Raw genomic sequence first — 19,818 nt, forward strand, 5'->3', positions numbered from 1 at the left:
ACAGATGTTTGCATCCAGCCCCCAGCACGCCAGCAGCTGGAGTGAGGGCCAGCGTCCTCACAAGAGGCGGCTCTGAGCTTCACGTGAGGACCCGGCAAGAAGACAGGGCTCGGCAGAGCCCCACTGTACCAGCACCCCGATCTCGGACTTCAGCCTCGACAGGGGACTCATCACAGCCTCGTCACGGGTCCGGTGACAAGATCATCTGCCTGCCACACGGGGGCCCCAGGAGATCACCCAGGCGGTCACCATGTTCACTGTTCACAAAGCTCCCCTCCCTCAGGTCTGCTCCAAGAAGGGGGTCGGGGCCCCCCCAGGGCCGAAGAGGATGCAGAAGACCCTGGGGCTCAGCAGGGGGCGGCACCTGGGGAAGGAGAGAGGCGCGGAATCGCTGCTCAGGGAGAAAAAAGAGTGGCTATGACTCAGCATAGCTGGTTTCCCCTCCCCCGAAGCTGGGCCTCCCCGGGACCCTACCCCAAGGGCAGCTTCAAGGGCGCACTGGGCGGGACCCCAGTCCCCTCCCAGGAAAGTTACTCCCCTGTCCAGTCCCCATGTGACTGTCAGAAACACCTGTTGAAAGCACAGCGGGTCAGCGAGCCGTGGTTTATTAGGGAACCTCCCTCAGCACCCGAGGCAGGTGCAGGGTCGGCCGCAGGCATGGGAAGCGGTACTTGTTGCATGCAAAATACAGGAAGATGCACGTGACGCCAGCGCAGACTCGGACACTTTTCAGCTTCGGCAAGAAAACACTGCGCTGGGCAGCTTCCATCCTCCCGGGAGCAGCTGTTGTGAGCAGGACCCCCGAGGCAGGAGGAGCCAGTCCAGGATCCGCACCTGGGCTCCGCAGGTGCCCGAGGCCACCTGGCCAGGGTCTCCGTAGAATATCAGAGTCTTTCCAAGGCTCCCAGTGTTTCCACAGTTCTACAGAGAAGCCTTTGCGAAGTCTCTGGCCTGCAGCTTCCTCCTGCAGACCACAGCAGGCTGCTCTCCAAGGGACTGGGGCCCCCACCCCCAAACATCCCGCAGCCCAGACAGTGCCTGCCCAAGCCCCACCCCTCGCCGTGGCTCCCCACGGGATGCCAACCCGCCAGCTGGCAACGGCAAGCTCAGGCCTTGCCCAGACACCCCGAGGTCTGTGGACTAAGCAGTCTCGAGGGACAGAGTAGAATACAGTCCATCCGCCCTGGTTCCAAGGCCCCGGGACCTCTTTCCAGATGCAGAGCCGCTGTTCTCTGACTGTAAGCAACAGAGAGACTGGGTGAGGGAGAACCCCAGGGAGAGCCTGTTCTCCTGCCCTGCACCAGACGCTGATACCAGCACACGGGTCTCTGCCTTGCGGGCAGAGCAGGCCACGTGCTCCCGCGGCACCTTCCTCCTGAGCCCCTTCTCACACACTGAAAAGCAGGCAGATGTGGAACGAGGGCTCGGCTCCCTTCTGCAGGAGCAGGCTCACTGAGAAGCCCGAGGGCCAGGGCCCCTGCCGGTCTCCTGGAGGCAGGCAGGCGTGCAGCCCTGAGCCGAGCCACAGTCATGGATGCACGGTGGCAGCTGCACTGAGGCAAGAGCAAGTCCACGCTGTGGCCTGCCCAGCACGCAAGGCCCCTCACCGAGGCTAACAGCCCGCCTGGACACCCCGAGGGTCCCTGGTGCCACAGGCGCAGGCAGAACAGGCAGGTGCTCCCGGTGGTGGCTCCGAGCTCAGAGAAGCGCTGCCCACTGCTCTCCCTGGGCAGCACCAAGCCGGTCCAGTGGCCACAAGGCTGAAGGCAATGCAGACATCACTCGACACACAGGGTGCACACGACTGTGAAGCTGCTGTCCCACCTCCAGGCGTGTGCCCAGTGCACGCACGCAGTTGACTCTGCAGGGCAGAGGCCGAGGATGAGGGACACGTAGCCGGGAAGGTGCGCGTGGGCCCCTGTCTGGTGTGGGCAGTCTCAAGTGCCGCAGCCCAGCACCAGGAGAGCGGCTCAGTCTGGTGGAGGCCATGGAGGCAGCCTCATGCTCTGACCCGTCCCATGATGTCACCAGGTCCTGGACCAAGCAAGCCTGGGCCAAAGGCAAAGCCCACCCGAGGCTGCAGACACGCAGGGCTCGGGGGTCAGCCTAGAGAGCAGTGACCTGCGTGAGCTCCGTGTTGGGTGTGGACGGGCTCTGGGGGCTGACGGGCACCATGGGCAGGTCCACGCCTAGTCATGCGGGCCGCGGCACTGTCTCCGAGGTCTTGCAGGCGAGGGCCACGTCCTTGGCGATGCTGCGCACACGGTCCGACACCTGCATCTCCCGGCGCAGGGCGGACGCGCAGCAGAACCTGCGGAAGCAGGCCTTGAAGTTCTCGTCCAGGAAGGCGTAGAGGATGGGGTTGAGGCAGCTGTTGACGTAGCCCAGAGCCGTGCAGAAGCGCAGCACGGCCACGGCTGTCTCACTGCCCGGCTGGACGCCCAGCCCCTGCACCAGCACGAAGACCTGCACGGGCGTCCAGCAGCCCACGAACACGGCCACCACCACCAGTACCAGCCGCGTGATGCGCCGCAGGTTCCGGTCCTTCTCGCGCGAGCCTGAGAGCAGGCGGACACCGCGGAGCCGCCGGATCATGAGGCTGTAGCAGACGGAGATGATGAGCACGGGGATGATGAAGGAGAAGAGGAAGATGCAGACGGCAAACACCGGGCCCCAGTAGTCCTGGGGGGTGGGGATCTCCACCAGGCACTCGATCTCTGCAGGCAGGAAACAGGGTCAGAGGAGCCGCCACCCACCAGGAGCCCTGTGGAGCTAGAGGGAGGGGCCACCCCACTGACCTTCATCCTCGACCTGTGCCGAGCCCATGATGGCAACCGGAACGCCAACCACAGAGGCCAGGGCCCAGATGGCCACGTTCACGGCCTGGGCCTTACTGGAAGTGCGGACGTCCAGGGCGCGGATCGGGTGGCAGATGGCCACGTAGCGGTCCACACTCATGGCCGTCAGGGTGAAGGTGCTGGTGAACATGTTGTAGTAGTCGATGGCAATCACGGCCTTGCACAGGGCGTTCCCGAATGGCCAGAAGCCCAGCAGGACATCGGTGCCCTGGAAAGGCAGGGTCAGCAGGACCAGCGTGTCGGCCAAGGCCAAGTTGAAGATGTAGATGTTGGTGGCCGTCTTCATCTTGGTGTGTCTGCAAGAGGACAGCAGCAAGTCAGGCTTCGCGGGGTCACCCTGACCGAGCCTGTGTGCACCGCCCCTCCGCATCAGGCAGGCTGCTGGACCTAACCCACGAAGCAGCGTCGCAGGGTGGGGGCTGGGGCAAGCACCCCAACAAATCCCACCAGGGCTCCTGCTGGACACCAGGGCCCCAAGATGTCTGCTTTGGAAGAGCTGGAGGCTTCAGGACACACGGCTGAGGCTGCACGAAGGCAGCGGGAACGAGAAGGTGAAGAACCCGTCCTCCTCATGGGCAAGTCCCCTCCAGGCCACCCATGGACTCAGAGCCTTGCCCTGCGACTTGCAGAGGTTCCTAGTGCCCTAGAGACCATAACAGCACGTGCCAGGACAGGAAATGGTGACGGGGATGGGATGGGTGACTCTAGCCAAGCACCTGGAACAGGGCTGGGAAAGTTGTGGATAATAAATATTGGTAGAATAAATTAATGGTGGTGATGGTGATGGTGGGGATGGTGATGGTGATGATGGTGGTGATGGTGGTGGTGATGGTGATGATGGTGGTGATGGTGGTGGTGGTGGTGATGGTGGTGATGATGGTGGTGATGATGGTGGTGGTGATGGTGGTGGTGGTGGTGATAGTGATGATGGTGGTGATGGTGGTGGTGATGGTGGTGATGGTGGTGGTGGTGGTAATAGTGATGATGGTGATGGTGATGATGGTGGTGGTGGTGATGGTGATGATGGTGGTGGTGGTGATGGTGATGATGGTGGTGGTGATGATGGTGGTGGTGGTGATAGTGATGATGGTGGTGGTGATGGTGATGATGGTGGTGGTGGTGATGGTGATGATGGTGGTGATGGTGGTGGTGATGGTGGTGATGGTGGTGGTGGTGGTAATAGTGATGATGGTGATGGTGATGATGGTGGTGGTGGTGATGGTGATGATGGTGGTGATGATGGTGGTGGTGGTGATGGTGATGGTGATGGTGATGATGGTGGTGATGGTGATGGTGGTGGTGGTGGTGGTGGTGATGGTGGTGATGGTAATGGTGGTGATGGTGGTGATGATGGTGGTGATGGTGGTGGTGATAGTGATGGTGGTGGTGGTGATGGTGGTGGTGGTGGTGATGGTGGTGGTGATAGTGATGATGGTGGTGATGGTGGTGATGGTGGTGGTGGTGGTGGTGGTGGTGACAGCAACACCAGAGATGGTAATATTCTGTATCAGTTTAGCTGCAGAGGTACCAGGTGGGAAGTGTGAGGTTCAATTCTGCCTCTTGGACAGACTCAGAACAAGCAGAAGAGGCTTGAATTACAGCTCAACAACAGACAAGACACTGACAATGGCAGATCCTTGTCAGGCTCTTCACGCGGGTTTTACCTCACTTAAGACACAAAACGCTCTGGAGCCGCGGCTCACTAGGCTAATCCTCCGCCTGCGGCGCCGGCACACCGGGTTCTAGTCCCGGTCGGGGCGCCGGATTCTGTCCCGGTTGCCCCTCTTCCAGGCCAGCTCTCTGCTGTGGCCAGGGAGTGCAGTGGAGGATGGCCCAGGTGCTTGGGCCCTGCACCCCATGGGAGACCAGGAGAAGCACCTGGCTCCTGGCTCTTGCCATCGGATCAGCGCGGTGCGCCGGCCACAGCGCGCCGGCCGCGGCGGCCATTGGAGAGTGAACCAACGGCAAAAGGAAGACCTCTGTCTCTCTCTCTCACTGTCCACTCTGCCTGTCAAAAAAAAAAAAAAAAGACACAAAACGCTATCTTAGTCCCCACTCTGGGGAGGGGGAGCTGGGACCCCGAGTGTCCAGGCCGCTCTCCTGAGACAGAACTGGTTAGAAGTCGGGCAGGGATGGGAACGGGCGTCTCCACTCCTGGGCAGCCGCCCCCGTCCACTAGGTCACATGGCCTCTGGAGCCGTGTACAGCTGGGGACCCTGGCCGGCAGGAGGACAGTCCCTGTCTGTTCAAGTCCAGGAGTGGCTCTGAGAGGGTTAACAACCCAGGGCTGACACAAGCAGTGGTCAGCAAGGCTGCTACCTGTCTGAGCCAGCCGCAGACGGCAGCCACGGGGGGCAAGTGGATCACAGCACAGTCGGCCCTGAGTGTCAGCCCTGGGAGGGACACCACACACGTGCACACATGCACACACATACACAAGCACACACATGTGGCCATGTGGTCTCTCTTCCTGACTTTCCAGACAAGGAAAACATGGTTTTCTCAGGGACACATGGGACAGGTGGGGGAGGTGAGGCCTGGGTACCCCCACTGCCCTGTCCTGCCTCCGCCAAGGTTCCCACCCTGACACCCTGCTGGGGGCCCAGGGTAGGCAGAGGGACCATCCCCTCTCTCTGGATCAAGGGACACTCTGGGAACGGTAAGATCACCCCAGCCAAATCACCTTCTTGCCCAGGAGCCACCCACAGCTCCCCACTGCCTGCCACGCAAAGTGCTCCCAGCCTGGTACTCGAACCCCACCCGCTGCCTCCAGCTCTCTTCCACCCCTCACCTGGACAGGCCCAGGGCCCGAGTCCTCTCTGCCTTTTGCCCAGAGCACTCTCCATGTGTAAGTCTCCTTGCACATCCTGGCACAGCTCCCCACACTGCCCCAATGCCACCCCAGCCCCCCACCCCCAAAGACCTGGCACCAGCTGGCTTCTTCACGGTCCTCAAGAGCTTCTCGTTCTCTGAGCAGATCATGGGCAGGGCGACACGGCCCCCGTGCCCCCTGGGTGGACCTGCAGGAGGGTCTCATGGGTCACCACGGCATTCCGTGGCACAGAGCCTGGCCGTGGCCCTCCCAGGACAGACCAGCAAGGGCAGGGAAGGCCCCTGCTCTGCCCTCTGCCCGTGGCAGGGGCCTACCCAAAGAGTTGATAGCCAGGGTCTCAGCATCGACCCCACCACCCTGGACAAGGCACAACTCAAAGGCGGGGGGACAGAAATCGGCACCTGCTCATGCTGGGCCCTTCCAGAACAGCCCCTGCCTCCCCTGCAGCTGTGAGGGGCCTGGGGAGCAGCCCCCCTCCCCCGCAGCTCTGAGGCCCGCGCCCAGCCTACCTGAGGATGACGTACATGACGAGGCAGTTTCCCAGCAGGCCCCCGACGCACACAGCCAGGTAGAGCCCTACGATGGTGGCCTTGAGCCCCAGGGGCAGGAAGGCTCCGTGGCTGGAGTTGAGCAGCAGGTGGGGGGGCGGCAGGCTGTGGTTGGGGCTCAGGAGAGACAGGTTGCCCTGAAGGTGGCTGCCGTACAGCTCCTCCCAGAACGGAGCAGGGAACAGGGACTCCATCTCTCAGCACCTGGGCCAGGGCACAGGACGCGTGACTCCCAGCAAGCACCACCCAGGACACACGGGCACACACGCGTGCACACGCAGGGACGCACATGCATTCTCACACCAGGACACGTGCCCAGACACGCAGCTGCCCGTGTACTCACATGTGCACACACACGCGCACACAGGACACAGGCTGCTCACGCTCTCGCTCCCCCACTGTCCGAGAGGCTGCCAGCTCCGGCGACTCAAGCTCTCACCTCCGCAACCTCCTCGGGAGCTGGGAACGGAGACCCCGGCCTGTGGCTCCGGGCAGCCGGGGCAGGTGCAGAGAGGGTGAAGGGGCCCCTCCTCGCGTGCCGGCCTGGTAGGCTCCGGGTGAGGCTGTGGCGGCTGCTCCTTCTCCGCAGACGCCAGGCGCCAGCGACGCAGCAAGGAGTGCGGCAGCCAGGAGCGGGGGAGGGGGAGGAGGCTGCAGCTCCAGAGGGGGCGGGGCTTCGCAGGCTGGAGGAGGGGGCCACAGGGAAAGTGGGTCACCTGGGCCCCCAAGGACAGGGAGAGACACAGGGCCAGGCCATAAGGAGATGAACAATGAGGCTCAAACCCACAGATCCCAGGCGGATCGCAGGGCAGAGACATCAACAGGTCCATAGAGCCAGAGACAAGACACAGCACAAACACAGGACAGACACGCACGGGACCCGGGACAGACGTGCACAGGACACATGCATAGGACACACATGGGACAGGACTCACAGGGAAATGGAAAAGGCACACAGCTGTGTGTGGCATCTCGCACACAAAGACAGGGCAGGCGGAGGCCCCAACGTGCCTTAATTGTCATTCTGTGCTCACAGCAGACTCTTTGGGCCCTCAGCCTGGCCAGGCCTCAGCGTTCCAGAGCCTGGCAAACAGCAGGATGCCTGGGTCCAGGATGCTGGCACCGTGCCCACTGTGTGCCTCTGTGCCTACGGCCAGCTAATCCCATCACAAGCCCAAGCTGCAGAATACCCCCTGCACCTGGCCATGCCACCCATGCTGCCCTCCCGCACAGGAGCGACCTGCCTCAGACAGGGTGGAGCCTGGGTCTGGTTGTCACTGGAGGTCCCACAGATGTCTCACACAACTGATCAGCTCCCACGGCCATGTGCACAGTCCAATCAAAGGAACAGCTACGGTCAAGGCTGCATGGGTGACGGCGCAGCTGGGTGGCCAGCCCCCCGTCACATGTCTGTCCTCTCTGCCTGGGCTTTGAAGGTGGGTCAGACCCCTCCCCACCCAGAGAGACCCAGCTCACAGCATCCTTCTCCAGGATGGGACCTGGTTGCTAGGCAACTGGAAGCCGCGTCGCTAGGATACCTGGTGACTCAGGAGAAGCGAGAGCGGACGGACGCCCCAGGACTCGAGTGTCCCGAGCTGCCCCCATCTCCTTCTCACCTCCGCACTTCACCGCAGCTGAAACTCGGGGTCACCTGTGTGCAATCAGGGGACACACGAAAGCTCAGGAATGCACATTCACAGGGAGGCGTGAACACAGGGCCACACACGTGCAAACTCACAACAAGGTGCACCAGGCACATGGCAGACCGAGAGTGACTGGCATGTTTGGGCAAAGGCAGACGCTGACCGAAGCCCTCCGACCACGCACAGTGGAACCCACTGACTGTGGGAGTCCAAGGGAGGCAGGCCCAGGCGGCTCAGACTCCTGCAGCCCTTCCCCCGACTGCCTGTGCCTTCCTCCCAGTCAGAACCCCGCCCAGGGAGGCCACTGCTGGGCTCTGTGAAGAGCCCATTGGAGAAGAGGGGGTGTGCTGAGAGGGGTGGGAGGCAGAGAAAGGGAGGACCAGGCTCCTCCGCACATAACCCTGGTCCCTCCGGCCCAGGCAGCTGCCCACCAGCCACACCCGGGGCTGCCTTTCCCAGACCTCCAGGTGCAGCAGTGGCCGGGGCTACTTCCTGGGCCCAGCTCCCTCTGTGGGCCCTGCAGGGTCCAGGGCTCTGCCTCAGCACCCCCACTTCAGAACTGTCTCCAATTGCAGAATGTGCCCCCTCCTGTGTTCTGTGCCGTGCGGCCTTGTCCCATTTCCAACCACAGGACACGCGGGTCCCAGGGTGATGCTGGTGTCCCCAGCCCAGCCAGCTCAAGTCCCAGCGCCAGCCCTGGGAGCCCAGCAGCCACCACCCACCCAGCCGGAGCCGTGAGTCAGTGGTGACTTGTCTGCCCGGCTGTGTTGGGGTGGGGGGGTCCTGGTCTCAGCAGAGACCCCAGCAGAAGCCAGGAGGAGGCACTACCCGGCCCCTACAAGGTGCTGTCAAATTCAAGAACGCATGGTCAGCTAGGGCCCTGCAGTGCAGGGGTCACAGGGCTGCTGACTGTTCATTGTTTTGGGGAGTTCTGAACCTGCACTCCATCCCCACAGCCCCTCAGCCTGTGCACAGCGTGGGGACTCCTTGAAGAGGCGGGGAGGGCTGTGGGGAGCCCCCCAGGGGCCGCCTCCTCCTAGCAGCCTCCCTGGATTCTCAGGAGCCCAGGCTGGGGCTCTGCTCTGCTCCTCAACAATGACTCCTCCTGGCTCCTGAGGGTCCAGGCCAGGGGACAATTGGGTGGGGGTCACGGGATGAGCAGCAGCCCGTGGAGAAGGGACCTGCAAATCCTCGTTTTTGTAGGATTGAGAAACAGGCCCCTCTTCCCCCCTGGTTCCCAGCAAGGTCCCCGAGGCCCAGTGCTTGCCTGGCTCCCACAGCCAGGGTGTCCAGTCCTCACTCCCTGCCACTCTCTGTGCAGCTGAGGCCCACCAGGAGGGTGTCTCCTAGCTGTCTCAGCAGGGCGTGTGGCTTCCAAGGGCTGATGGAAACACCGAGGTGAGAGAGATACGTTCCGTCCACTAGTTCACTCCCCAAACACCCAAAACAGCCAGTGCTGGGCCAGGCCAAAACCAGGAGCCAAGAACTCCCTCTTGGTTCCCCACATGAGTGGCAAGCACTTGGGCCGTCACCTGCTCTCTCCCAAGCTGCATCAGCAGGAGGCCAGAATCGGAGGCAGAGCCAAGTGTGCCCCACATGGTTAAGTGTGACATGGTGACAGGTGGAGGTTCTTCACCACGGAGAACAGTGATAGGCAAGGTAGCGAGGTTGAACGGGGGAGGGCATCCGTCAGAACGGATGGGACAGAATCCGAGAGAGAGCCGGGCCACGCAGACTGGGGAAAGGAAGGTGACTCGGTTGAATGGAGAGGACGCACCTGCAGGCCAGGTGGTGGCTCAGCAGAGAGCTGAGTGCCAGGCGTGCAGTCCCTGCTCAGTCATGGAGGGCCAGCGTTTCTCCTTTCCCTCTCCCTCTTCCTCCAGGACAAAGGAGTGAGTGTGAATCAGGAGCAATTCTTCCCCGTATCAGTGCTCAGTGCTGTCAGACGGGGGAGCCCCCGCAGGGCAGAGAGGCCTCCTCGGGTGCCTGCCTCGGAGGAAGGCTGAGATGGTTTTACTGCTCAGTGTGCTCCTGGGAGCTTCCCTTGGTGGGAGGGCTGAGACCACCTGGAAGTTACCCGGGTCTGGGCAGGACTTTGTGAGTCCTGGGCTGCTTCCAAGGGGGGCTTCTGCAGGTGCTGTGCTCCGCAGGCCCCTCCCCCACACAGGCTCATTTCTAACAGTGACAGAATGTTCTGGGAGAGGGAGGTGCGTTTGCTTCTGCCTGGGGGTGTGGCTCTCGCTCAGATACCTACTGGCCAGCTTTGTGCTACTTGAACTATTTTTTTTTTTTGACAGGCAGAGTGGACAGTGAGAGAGAGAGACAGAGAGAAAGGTCTTCCTTTGCCGTTGGTTCACCCTCCAATGGCCGCCACGGCCGGCACGCTGTGGCCGGCGCACCGCGCTGATCCGATGGCAGGAGCCAGGAGCCAGGTGCTTTTCCTGGTCTCCCATGGGGTGCAGGGCCCAAGCACCTGGGCCATCCTCCACTGCACTCCCTGGCCACAGCAGAGGGCTGGCCTGGAAGAGGGGCAACCGGGACAGAATCCGGCGCCCCGACCGGGACTAGAACCCGGTGTGCCGGCGCCGCAAGGCGGAGGATTAGCCTAGTGAGCCGTGGCGCCGGCCTTGTGCTACTTGAACTAAAGTCCTGGAGAGCAGCCCCTTAGGGAGGAAGAGGGTTTTTCTGCCTAGGATTTGGAAGGTCACAGGCCAAGACTGGGGGCCCTATTGACCCAGCATCTGACAGGGTGCCGGGACGCCTGGTGAGCAGGTCGCCCCGCGTGGAGGGAGCAGTCGCTTCTGTGGGCTCTCCTGCGAGGGCCGCTGTGATTTGGCCACTCAGCAGCCGAGTCGATGGTCACTCCCCAGAGGCCCCACCTTCTCTGTCAGCAGGCATGGGGGTCATCAGAGTCTGGCCGAAGCCCAGCCGCACTCAGCAGGTGCACCCTGTGCTCAGTGCTGCCTTCAGGTCATCCAGGCTGTCCTGGCTGCCCCTGGTGCCCTTCGTGTTTTGTTTTGCCTGCCTGTGGCGTGGTTGGACACACACATGCTCTCATGTCACACACGTCCCCTGTGTGACACATGCGCTGCGTCAGGCCCTGGTCGCACTGTGCCCCTCTGCTGGATTGGAGGAGAGGCAGCACTTCCCACTGGAGAAGGCTAAGGCAGCACAGCCCCACCCACAGGTGCTGAGGACAGAAAGCCCACCCGGGTGGTTCTCAGTGGCTGTGCGTGGAGGCGAGAGTTCCGGATAGTTCCAGATTCACTGCGGGAACAACAGATGTGCAGACAGATTACCAACTTAGCACATTGATTCCAGCTAACTCAACCTGTGCACTGAGCCCATGATTGATTAATGCAGGAATAAGTTGAAGAACTAATTAATGAGCTGACGGTGAACTACAGTGACTCACAAAATAACATCCTGAGATTAACAAACACACACACGAATTACAGAAACCTAAGACCCCAGACTAAGAGATTAAGGGTTCAGCAAAACACAGATCTGGGGGCTGGGGCAGCGGGCAAAGCCACGGTGCTGTGATGCCAGCATCCCATGTGGGCAGCTCCACTTCTCATCTAGCTCCCAGATGATGGCCTGAGAAAGCAGGGAGGTGGTCACGTGCTGCAGCGGCCAGCACCCACGTGGGAGACGCTGATGAAGCTCCTGGCTTCAGCCACTTGGGGCGTGAGCCCGCAGATGAAAGATCTGTCTCTCTGCCTTTCAAATAAATAAAATCTTAAAAATAAATAAACAGTCTGGTCTTGGGGACATCTCGACCCTGAGACCCCAGACCTACCCTCAGGAGGGATGGGTCCTTTCTCTGGACCCCACCCCCACCCCAGCACTAGCCACAACGGCCTCTGGCCAGGAGCATGTCCCTGGCTCCAACCAATGATTCCAGTTAGGTGGAGGAACCTCTGCAGTCGCCCCCCGCCCCCCCCCCCGCCGCAGAAAAAGCCGGAGACCCCCGCCTCCGCTGGGTGGGGGAGGGGCGCCACTTCCGGTTGTCCGGCAACCGCGTCACAAGCCCTCCCGAGTGCCGCGGCCCTGCGGAGGTTCCCAGGCGAGGAAGCTGAAAGTAGCCGCTGCGGGGTAAGCGACGAGGGCCGAGGCGGGCGCGCAGGGTGCGTGGCGGAGGCGGCCAGGGGAGGGAGCGCTGCCTCAGGCCGGGTCCTGGCTCGCTGCGGCCGGCCTGGCAAGGCAGGCGACTCGTTCCCGCCCCCGTGGACCATACCCCTCGGTCACCTCTTCCCTGGGCTCGGCTGATCCCTCCAGGACCCCCGGGATGCAGGCCAGGGAAATGGGGACGCCCCTGCGGGGAGCCAGCTGCCCACTCAACTCCGACCTAACCCACATGCAGGTGTACAGACGCCCCGCAGGCCGCCCTGCACGCGCACACGCACACGCACGAGGACACCATCCTCCTCGAGCAGGGCCTGTGTCCCCGTGCCCTCTGCCTCTTCCACCGGGCGTCGCCCGACCAGGAGGGGGAGGATGGACGGGGCGCCAGGGTGCACGATGAGGTCCCCCGGGACTCTGCCTCTCGGGCTGGCCGAGGTCCAGGGGTCTCGGCACTTTCCCAGCTCGGAGGGCAGGTCTGGGCCGGCTGTGCCGGGAGGAGGGGGCCGTTGGCCCAAGGGCGTGGAGGTCGGGGCCCCGGGCGGTTTGGGCACCGACAGCACGAGGTATCCCCCCTCGCAGGGCCGGAGGATGCAGCAGCCGAGGGAGGCTGGTAACAGGGGCCCGCGGGAGCGCTCCAGGAAGAGCGCGCCGGGAGCGCGGCCCTCGGGGGAACGCGCGAAGGGGGCGCCCCCGACGGAGCCCCCCGGGCCCGGCTGGGAGCTGACGCTGGACAACCTGGCTGCCATGGCCCCCGCGCAGCGCCGCCGCCACCTGCTCTTCGGCGACCTGCTGCAGGACGTGGGCCTGGCCGCATCCATCTTCCCTCGCGACTCGGTGGAGGCGGCGCTGCACGTGCCGGACCCGCGCGCCTGGGTCCAGCCGCTAGAGCCGCCCGGCCAGCGCCAAGACCGGCTGGTCGGCGTCCTCCAGGCGGCCGAGGCGCGCGGCCGCGTCCGCGCCCTGCGGCTGCGCTACAACCGCCTGCGGGTGAGGCCGGACCGGGCGGACGCCAGGGGTGTGGCGCGGGGAGGGGACAGCCCGGGGCGCTGGGCGCTCTTCCTGGAGACCCCACTCAGCGCCCCTGCGGCCGGCAGACCGAGGAGATCTCGCTGCTCCTCCGGCGCCAGAGGTGTGCGCGCGCCGCCGTGCGGCTCGAGGCGTTCCTGCCGCCGCAGCTGAAGCCGACGCGGATCCCCGACCCGCTGAACCGGCAAGAGGTATGGGCAAGCCCGGGAGGGGGCGGAGAGGGGCCCCGCCCGCCCACGCACGCGACCGCAGCCCCTGTCCCCGTAGCGGAGGCGCGTGGAATCTATCCTGGAGGACAAGGCCGACGGCGTCGTCTTCCCGCGGTGAGCCCTCCTTGCGCGCCTCTGCACATAAAGTTCTTCCCCAAGGCGCCCTGGTCTGTCGGCTGTGCTCCCGGGACCCCCGGGGGGAAGGGGGCGGCGTGGACGCCGCCTCCCACGGGCCCTAGGGTACACGGCGAAGGGCGCACGCAGCACAGGAAGGAGATGCAGCCGCGGGTCCGAGCCGCAGGGCGCGCGGGCCCCACAGGCGTTCTAGCTTCCCAGAGCCCAGGGCCGAGGGCCATCTTCGCAGCAGGCAGCCCCAGGTATTGTGGGCAGGGGGCAGACACCAGGGAAGGGGAGTCCCCTGGACGTCCTCCCCACACCCCACTCGGCGAACAGCACGGCTGGGCAAGGAGCCGGGTCTCTAAGCAGCCCTGCCTTCCTCCCCAGAGCCGGCTCTCGGCCCCGCCCCTCCTTCCCGCGGAGGGGCAGGCGGGGACAGCTGCAGGAGCCCCCAGACCCTTCTCCCTGCCAAGGGCTCCCACTTGCTCTGCCTGGAGCAGAGCACGGATCTGGAAGTAGAGGCCAACTGGGAGCTGGGACGCAGCAAGGAATCCTGCCCGGCGGTGGCCAGGGCCCCTCCCCTGCCCGTGTGGGGACCTGGGCCCTCTGTGCCCTGCACCGGACCCTTCATCCCTTCCCGGCTGCTTGCTGCCCTCGGCCTTCATTCGAGCCTGGACAGTGTGCGGAGCTCCCAGAGGAGGGGAGAGGGCGGGGGGGGGGGGGCAGCTGCTCAGCCCCTGGCAGTCGGTGGCTCCAGAAGGTCCTGGCTCCTTGGCCAAGCTCCCTGCAGTCTGGACCAGAATTCCTTCAGGTTACGGAGTGCCTGGGACACGTTCGTCTATTTAATAAAATCACTTGTTATCCCATCACTTCTCGGAGCTTCCATTGCTTCCTGTTTAAAGTGAGGGTCTCAGTGCAGAGCCCCACGCCACCCCACAGTGCTCTGGGGAGAGGTCATGGGCGCAGGCAGGCACGGAGCCCAACCCCGGGGGAAGGCTGGCAAGACAGTGGCCGAGGCGGCTGCCCGGAGGGGCCAGGTGGGCACACGAGCACCCTTAAGTCCCCACTAGGGAGGGGGCCAGAGAAGGTGACCAAGGAAGCCTCTGGAGGGGGCTCCCACCTGCACAGTGCTGTGGCCCTGTGCGGGGTGGGGGTTCAGGCCCAATTCCACCATCCCCAGCCCCTCCCATGAGGCCAGGGGAAGGTCTGTGCTGACCAGCAGTGGCCTGGGGAGATGGATGCAGGTGCGGGGGGAGGGGAGCAGAGGACAAGAGGGAGGGAGTGTGCCAGCCCCCCACCGGGCCACACACCTGCATTTCCCTGCCATGGAGATACACCCCAAGTGCTGCAGGACAGTGTGGCTGTGGCCAGGGCCTCCCTGTCCTCCCCTGTCCCTCTCAGGACAACTACGTGGGCTACAGAAGAGGCAGCCACCCCTGTCCAAACAGGGCCTCCTGGCCTCTGCCTGCCCAGCCAGCCCCACAGAGCCGCCAGGGCCCCTGAACACAGCCCAGGTGTCCCCACCTGTGCCCCGGGAGAGGACGCTGGCCTCCGGAGCAGAGCAGGCAGTGCTGAGGGAGACAGGGGCAGCCGGAGCGGCCCAGTGGGCAGCAGACCTGCAGACCACGGCCAGGGCGGATGCGGCTCATGCTGACAATCAGCCAAAGCACCTGTGCCAGTCAAAGGGACTGGGCTAAGGGGACACTCGGGGCCACCGCAGGGGTCAACGGGGACTCAGCCAGGCCCCATGGGCCCTTCGGCGCGCCTCGGGGTGCGAGAACCGGCGCCCCTGCTGCCCAGCAGCGCCACGGCCCAGGGACGAGCTCCGGACCCCCACCCATGCGAGCAGTCCGGGCCGCATGCGGGACCGCAGCCAGTGGCCCACAGGGGCTGCGAAGCCATGGCCCCGCACACCACAGCGCCATCTCCCGGGGCCACCGCGGCCAAGCGCGGGGGGCGCCGGGCCGGGCGAGCGCGGGGCGGGGCGGACGGCGCGAGGAAGTCCCGGCCCGCGCTTTGGGGAAGTCCGTCGCGCGCCTGCGCACTGCGCCCGCGCCCCCTCCCCGACGCCGGGGCCGGACCTCGGAGCGCGCGGGCGGCGGCGGCGCTGGCGGCTCGGGAGCGCGGCCGGTGAGTGCGCGCGCGGCGCCGGGGACGGCGGCCCTGGCCTCGCGGCCGGCCCGGCGGTGCGCGGCGTGGCCGCCACGGCCTGCGCCGGGACCTGCCCCTCGGGGGCCGCGGTCGCGGGTCCACGTGGACCCCGGGCCGCGGCGGCACTGCAGCCCGCCCCGCGCCTGGGGGAGGGGCGCTGCGGCGGGTTCCCTTTTTGTGAGCTCGGAGCCCGGGGAGAGGTTGCTTAAAGGCGGGGGCCGGAAGGACCCAGGTTTCCGCGGCTCCCGCCCCGCTAGCTTGGCGGGGAGCGGCCGGGGCGGGACTCCCTGTGCGCCCCCGCCCCCACCCCGTCGGGTCGGCCGGCAGCCGCTCCGCGCTGCGAGGCGGACCGGAGGCCCTCGCGGGCCGGGGCTCGGGACGCCGCGGGAGGACCTCCCGCTGCCCGGCCTGGGCGCTGCGGCTGCTGCCGTGCCGTGCACGCCCCTTCGACAGCCAGGGAGGGGCCAGGGCGAACCGGCCCCTCCCGCCCCCACCCCGCCTTTGGGTTGCTGGTGAGTGGGGCCCAGGACGGGCTTCTTGAGATGGGGGTGGGGGCTGCGGAGTCTGCGGGGAGGGGTCCGCACGCCTCCTGCCTGGCCCCGGGGCGGGGACAGGGGAGGGAGGGATTCCAGGGTTGGGGGAGCCTGGCCAGACCGGGGCGCCGCCCCCCAGCCCCTGGCTAGGGCAGCGGGTCGGAGAGGTCCTGGGCGGGAGCAAAAGTTGGAAGGAGTCCCTGCCAGCCCCCTCCCAAAGATTGTGACATTTTTCTGAGATTGTCACATTTTCTTGTTCTTTTTTTGGACTGGGCGGGCTCAGGGCCGTTCTTCTTCCTTGTGTGGAGCAGAGCTGCCGCCGCTCCCGAGGGAGCCCTGTCCCCAGGGGCCGGAGTGGCTCCTGCTCTCCCCTTCCAGGCCCCGGGGGTGGGGAGGAGGGAGCGTGGGTCCAGACCCTACTGCCTGAGAGAGGGGCAGGGCTGGAGGAGGGCCCAGCACCCCCGACAGCCCCAGGCTGGGGTTCCTGCCTGGGGCAAGGGCCCTGGCTGCCGTGCCCCTTCTTTGGAAACGTGACTCCCACAGGGCACTTGGTTCCCCCCAACACACTTGGCTTTGGGACCCTCCTGGGAGAGGAAGCCCAGCAGGTGTCGAGAGGCCTTGGCCCAGGGACTGGAGTCGGTGGCCCGTGGGCCTTGTCCTTTCCTGGGTGCTGAGAGCCAAGGCCAGTGGGGTTGAGGATGCAGAGGCCAGGCTTGGGAGTGAGAAAATTAGAAAATAAAATAGAACCAAGTCCCAAGCCTCCTGGCCACAGACCCTCGGGAGAGGCCTGAGGGCCCTCACCTGGACACAGCTGCGCAGTGAGGGGATGCGCCGGGTTTGTGGCTGGCTTTGGCACCTAGTGCCCCTCCCCACAGAGGTGCATCCCAGAAGTGGAAAGGCACACCCCCACAGGGTCTCCAGGCCGACTGGGGGCGGGGTGGTCTCCCTGGCTGGCCCTGAGGCTGGCGGCCGGCAGTGGCTTCTGAGCCTGCAGGTGCTGGGCCCAGAGGGTGGGGACCTCAGTGTGCCAGTGGGGTGTGAGGGTCAGGGCAGCTGCGGGCCAGAGACGCCCGACCCGGGGCCCAGATCCCTCCTCCAGCTTCCTGTCCTGCCTCAGGCTTCGGGCCTTGCCACAGAGAGGGAAGGAGCAGCTCATGTCACCACCTCCAACGACGCACAGTCCCCTCGGGAGGGGCCCAGAGCCGGAAACCAAGAAAGAGGAACCCAGGCTTCCGGCTCCCAGGCGCTGAGCCGACGGGGGTGTCCCAGAACCTCCTCTGGGGGCCTCCTCTGGGGGCCAGCCTGGGAGGAGGGGCCGGAGGCTGGGGCAGAGGGCAGAGCAGGGAAGGAGGTGTGCTGCAGGCCACTCCCGCAGGACAGCTAGGGTCTGGGGTCACAGGTTCTCGGTCAGAACCTTGGCCCCTCTTCCCAGACCCCCCGGCTGTGGTGAGGGCCTTGGAGCTGGCATCTCGGAGCCTGGGCCGCCTGCTTTACCCACCCATGCCCACCGCGCATGAGGCTGACAAGCAGGTATGCTGCTCCCTGTCTGTCCCGGCCCCCTGGGGAGGGGGTAATGAGGGGTCAAGGTATCCCTGAATACCTGGGGTGGGCAGAAGGCACAAGTCCAGGTTTGGGGGGTTCCACCTTGAGGCTGAGGAAGCCCTGTGTCCCCAGCACGCAGGGCCAGAGGAGGCAGACCGGCCGCCTTCGATGTCCAGCCGTGATGCGGCCCCCACGGCGGCCCCCAGCCGCAACCCCTGCTGCCTGTGCTGGTGCTGCTGCTGCAGCTGCTCCTGGTACGCGCGCCTGGGACCAGGCTGGGCCCGGGCGGGAAGGGAGGTGCAGAGGTCTGGCCACCTGACGTGGCCCTGGCGTCCGTATTCAGGGCCTGGTCCCAGACTTGCCGCAGCGCCAGGGCTGGTCCCTGTGCAGGGCCAGGCCTGCTGCGTGCGCCTTCACCCCTCCCTGGGTGCCTGGTCATCCTGGGGACCTTCAGTGGAGCGAGACGGGCACAGCCCTAGAGTGGGTGGAACAGAGAGACCCCAAGGAGGGAGCAGCTGGCCCTGGGCACGGGGAAGACCTGCCCAGGCAGCAGGGTCAGTGTGTGCATGAGGCCGCAGTGGGGCTCCAGGGGTGACCAGAGTGCAGGGCAGCTGCTGGACATTGTAGTCTTTGCAGAGGTGTCAGGGCCTCGGTTACTGAAGGGACAGGACATGGGGACCTCACGTGTAGTCAGCTGACCCACGAGCAGCCAGGGCCTGACAGTCCAAGCAGGACATGGTGGGTGGTGGGAGGGGTGCAGGGACCCCTGCATCAGCCAGGTCATACCCCCAGTGAGGGGAGGGAGCCCAGGAAGAGGCACACGGTCACACTGCTGAGGAGGACGAGGACCAAGGCTGCGGCCTGGGCGCTCCGGCCTGCATGGGAAGGAGCCTACAGGAGGCTGTTCTCCTGTGAGCCCCGGGCTGGTGGGCGGCGTGGGGGCCCCACGTGCCCAGGGCAGTGCAGCCCCTGTGTCTGCTCAGGAACCAGCAGCGGCGGCGAGCGTGGCAGGCCTCCCGGGAGAGCAAGCTGCAGCCCCTGCCCAGCTGCGAGACGTGGTGAGTCCAGTGGCCTGCGGGGGGGGCGGGGGGGGCTCAGGCCAGAGGCCCTGGGCTGAAGTGGCTGGCCCCGTGCCTGCAGTGCCACGCCGAGCCCCGAGGAGGTGGAGAGCTGGGCGCAGTCCTTTGACAAGCTGATGCACAGCCCTGCGGGCCGCAGCGTGTTCCGGGCCTTCCTGCGCACGGAGTACAGCGAGGAGAACATGCTCTTCTGGCTGGCCTGCGAGGAGCTCAAGGCCGAGGCCAACCAGCACGTGGTGGACGAGAAGGCGCGGCTCATCTACGAGGACTACGTGTCCATCCTGTCCCCGAAGGAGGTGGGGCGGGGGCGGCCGGTGCTGGGCAGGGGTCGGGAGGCACCGCCTGGGCCCCTGACCGTGCTGCCCTGTCTGGCAGGTCAGCCTGGATTCCCGGGTGCGGGAAGGCATCAACAGGAAGATGCAGGAGCCGTCCGCACACACGTTCGACGACGCGCAGCTGCAGATCTACACGCTGATGCACCGGGACTCCTACCCCCGCTTCCTCAGCTCCCCCACCTACCGTGCCCTGCTGCTCCGGGGAGCCCCACGGTCCTCCTCCGAGGCCTAGCCGCCCGCCCGCACAGACACTCGACGCCTCGGGCAGACTCGGGGGCGGCTGGAAGCCCCCTCGCCCAGCAGCCCTGCAGGGGGCTCGTGCACAGCCAGGAGGGGCCGTCTCTGGAGGCACTTGGACCAGAGCAGTGGGGGCCCTGGGACCTGCCCCTGCCGGAGGACAGACCTCCTGCCTCGTGCAGCTGTGAGACAAGACCCACCTTCTCACCGTCTGCACCCCAGAGCCTCGAGCCAGGGGACAGGACCCACTTTCTAGTCAGCTCACGAACGTTAAACCTGAAAACCTGTCTTTTCTGTGTTTTATCAAAAACAAGAAAAATGTCTTCCTATTTATCTCTGCCTGCATCCACTGGAACTGGGACGTCTTCCTAGTGAAGGTATCTCAAAGGAAAAGGCTCCTGTTTGTGTCTGCACTGGGGAGGGTTAGAGAGGAACTGCCCCAGACTCCAGGCTGGGAGGGGCCGTCGGGGTGGCTCTGCCTGGGTCTGGGATGGACAGATCCCTCGCAGGTAACAAAAGCTGGCCCTGGAGGCTGGGGTAGAACACTGGGTGACCCGGGTGCTAGGCAGGGGTCACAGT

The 19,818-nt window shown here is 65.2% G+C and overlaps 3 protein-coding genes across 10 annotated transcripts; 2 read left to right on the top strand and 1 right to left on the bottom strand.

The window, feature by feature from the left end:
- Positions 1 to 589: 589 nt before the first annotated feature.
- On the bottom strand, positions 590 to 9,903 carry OPRL1 (opioid related nociceptin receptor 1). 2 transcript variants are annotated; one of them, XM_051829059.2, is made up of 5 exons: positions 9,660 to 9,903; positions 6,679 to 6,922; positions 6,201 to 6,443; positions 2,799 to 3,154; positions 590 to 2,717 (listed from the first exon to the last, which is right to left on the bottom strand). In XM_051829059.2, exons 3-5 carry the CDS (start codon positions 6,431 to 6,433, stop codon positions 2,194 to 2,196), a joined length of 1,113 nt encoding a protein of 370 aa, XP_051685019.1. In that variant the 5' UTR covers positions 6,434 to 6,443; positions 6,679 to 6,922; positions 9,660 to 9,903; the 3' UTR covers positions 590 to 2,193. The 2 variants fall into 2 exon arrangements, with proteins under 2 accessions (XP_051685019.1, XP_051685020.1); XM_051829060.2 differs by lacking the exons at positions 6,679 to 6,922; positions 9,660 to 9,903 and adding an exon at positions 5,782 to 5,878 and having other exon boundaries at positions 6,201 to 6,335.
- Positions 9,904 to 11,850: 1,947 nt separating this feature from the next.
- On the top strand, positions 11,851 to 15,221 carry LKAAEAR1 (LKAAEAR motif containing 1). Of its 5 annotated transcripts, none has more exons than XM_051829055.2 (5): positions 11,851 to 11,980; positions 12,590 to 12,997; positions 13,105 to 13,227; positions 13,304 to 13,359; positions 13,750 to 14,569. In XM_051829055.2, exons 2-5 carry the CDS (start codon positions 12,599 to 12,601, stop codon positions 14,552 to 14,554), a joined length of 1,383 nt encoding a protein of 460 aa, XP_051685015.2. In that variant the 5' UTR covers positions 11,851 to 11,980; positions 12,590 to 12,598; the 3' UTR covers positions 14,555 to 14,569. The 5 variants fall into 5 exon arrangements, with proteins under 5 accessions (XP_051685015.2, XP_051685016.2, XP_051685014.2 ...); XM_051829056.2 differs by lacking the exon at positions 11,851 to 11,980 and adding an exon at positions 11,985 to 12,012; XM_051829054.2 differs by lacking the exon at positions 11,851 to 11,980 and adding an exon at positions 12,020 to 12,248.
- Positions 15,222 to 15,350: 129 nt separating this feature from the next.
- RGS19 (regulator of G protein signaling 19) lies at positions 15,351 to 19,572 on the top strand. 3 transcript variants are annotated; one of them, XM_051829064.2, is made up of 6 exons: positions 15,351 to 15,492; positions 17,479 to 17,576; positions 17,721 to 17,842; positions 18,572 to 18,646; positions 18,729 to 18,963; positions 19,043 to 19,572. In XM_051829064.2, exons 2-6 carry the CDS (start codon positions 17,547 to 17,549, stop codon positions 19,232 to 19,234), a joined length of 654 nt encoding a protein of 217 aa, XP_051685024.1. In that variant the 5' UTR covers positions 15,351 to 15,492; positions 17,479 to 17,546; the 3' UTR covers positions 19,235 to 19,572. The 3 variants fall into 3 exon arrangements, with proteins under 3 accessions (XP_051685024.1, XP_051685026.1, XP_051685025.1); XM_051829065.2 differs by lacking the exon at positions 15,351 to 15,492 and adding an exon at positions 15,512 to 16,025; XM_051829066.2 differs by lacking the exon at positions 17,479 to 17,576 and having other exon boundaries at positions 15,383 to 15,492.
- Positions 19,573 to 19,818: the final 246 nt, after the last annotated feature.

Source organism: Oryctolagus cuniculus, chromosome 11 (genome assembly GCF_964237555.1).
Source record: "Oryctolagus cuniculus chromosome 11, mOryCun1.1, whole genome shotgun sequence".
Lineage (NCBI taxonomy): Eukaryota > Metazoa > Chordata > Mammalia > Lagomorpha > Leporidae > Oryctolagus > Oryctolagus cuniculus.

Bases quoted from the DNA above. Each gene is read 5' to 3' on its own strand.
- OPRL1 (XM_051829059.2), bottom strand. From the start codon at position 6,433: ATGGAGTCCCTGTTCCCTGCTCCGTTCTGGGAGGAGCTGTACGGCAGC. The intron at 3,155-6,200 runs GTAGGCTGGGCG...GTCCTCTTGCAG, and splicing joins GTCATGTACGTCATCCTCAG to ACACACCAAGATGAAGACGG. The intron at 2,718-2,798 runs GTCAGTGGGGTG...TCCTGCCTGCAG, and splicing joins GGCACAGGTCGAGGATGAAG to AGATCGAGTGCCTGGTGGAG.
- LKAAEAR1 (XM_051829054.2), top strand. From the start codon at position 12,174: ATGCAGGCCAGGGAAATGGGGACGCCCCTGCGGGGAGCCAGCTGCCCA. The intron at 12,998-13,104 runs GTGAGGCCGGAC...TGCGGCCGGCAG, and splicing joins TGCGCTACAACCGCCTGCGG to ACCGAGGAGATCTCGCTGCT. The intron at 13,228-13,303 runs GTATGGGCAAGC...CTGTCCCCGTAG, and splicing joins ACCCGCTGAACCGGCAAGAG to CGGAGGCGCGTGGAATCTAT.
- RGS19 (XM_051829064.2), top strand. From the start codon at position 17,547: ATGCCCACCGCGCATGAGGCTGACAAGCAG. The intron at 18,647-18,728 runs GTGAGTCCAGTG...CCGTGCCTGCAG, and splicing joins CTGCCCAGCTGCGAGACGTG to TGCCACGCCGAGCCCCGAGG. The intron at 18,964-19,042 runs GTGGGGCGGGGG...CCTGTCTGGCAG, and splicing joins CCATCCTGTCCCCGAAGGAG to GTCAGCCTGGATTCCCGGGT.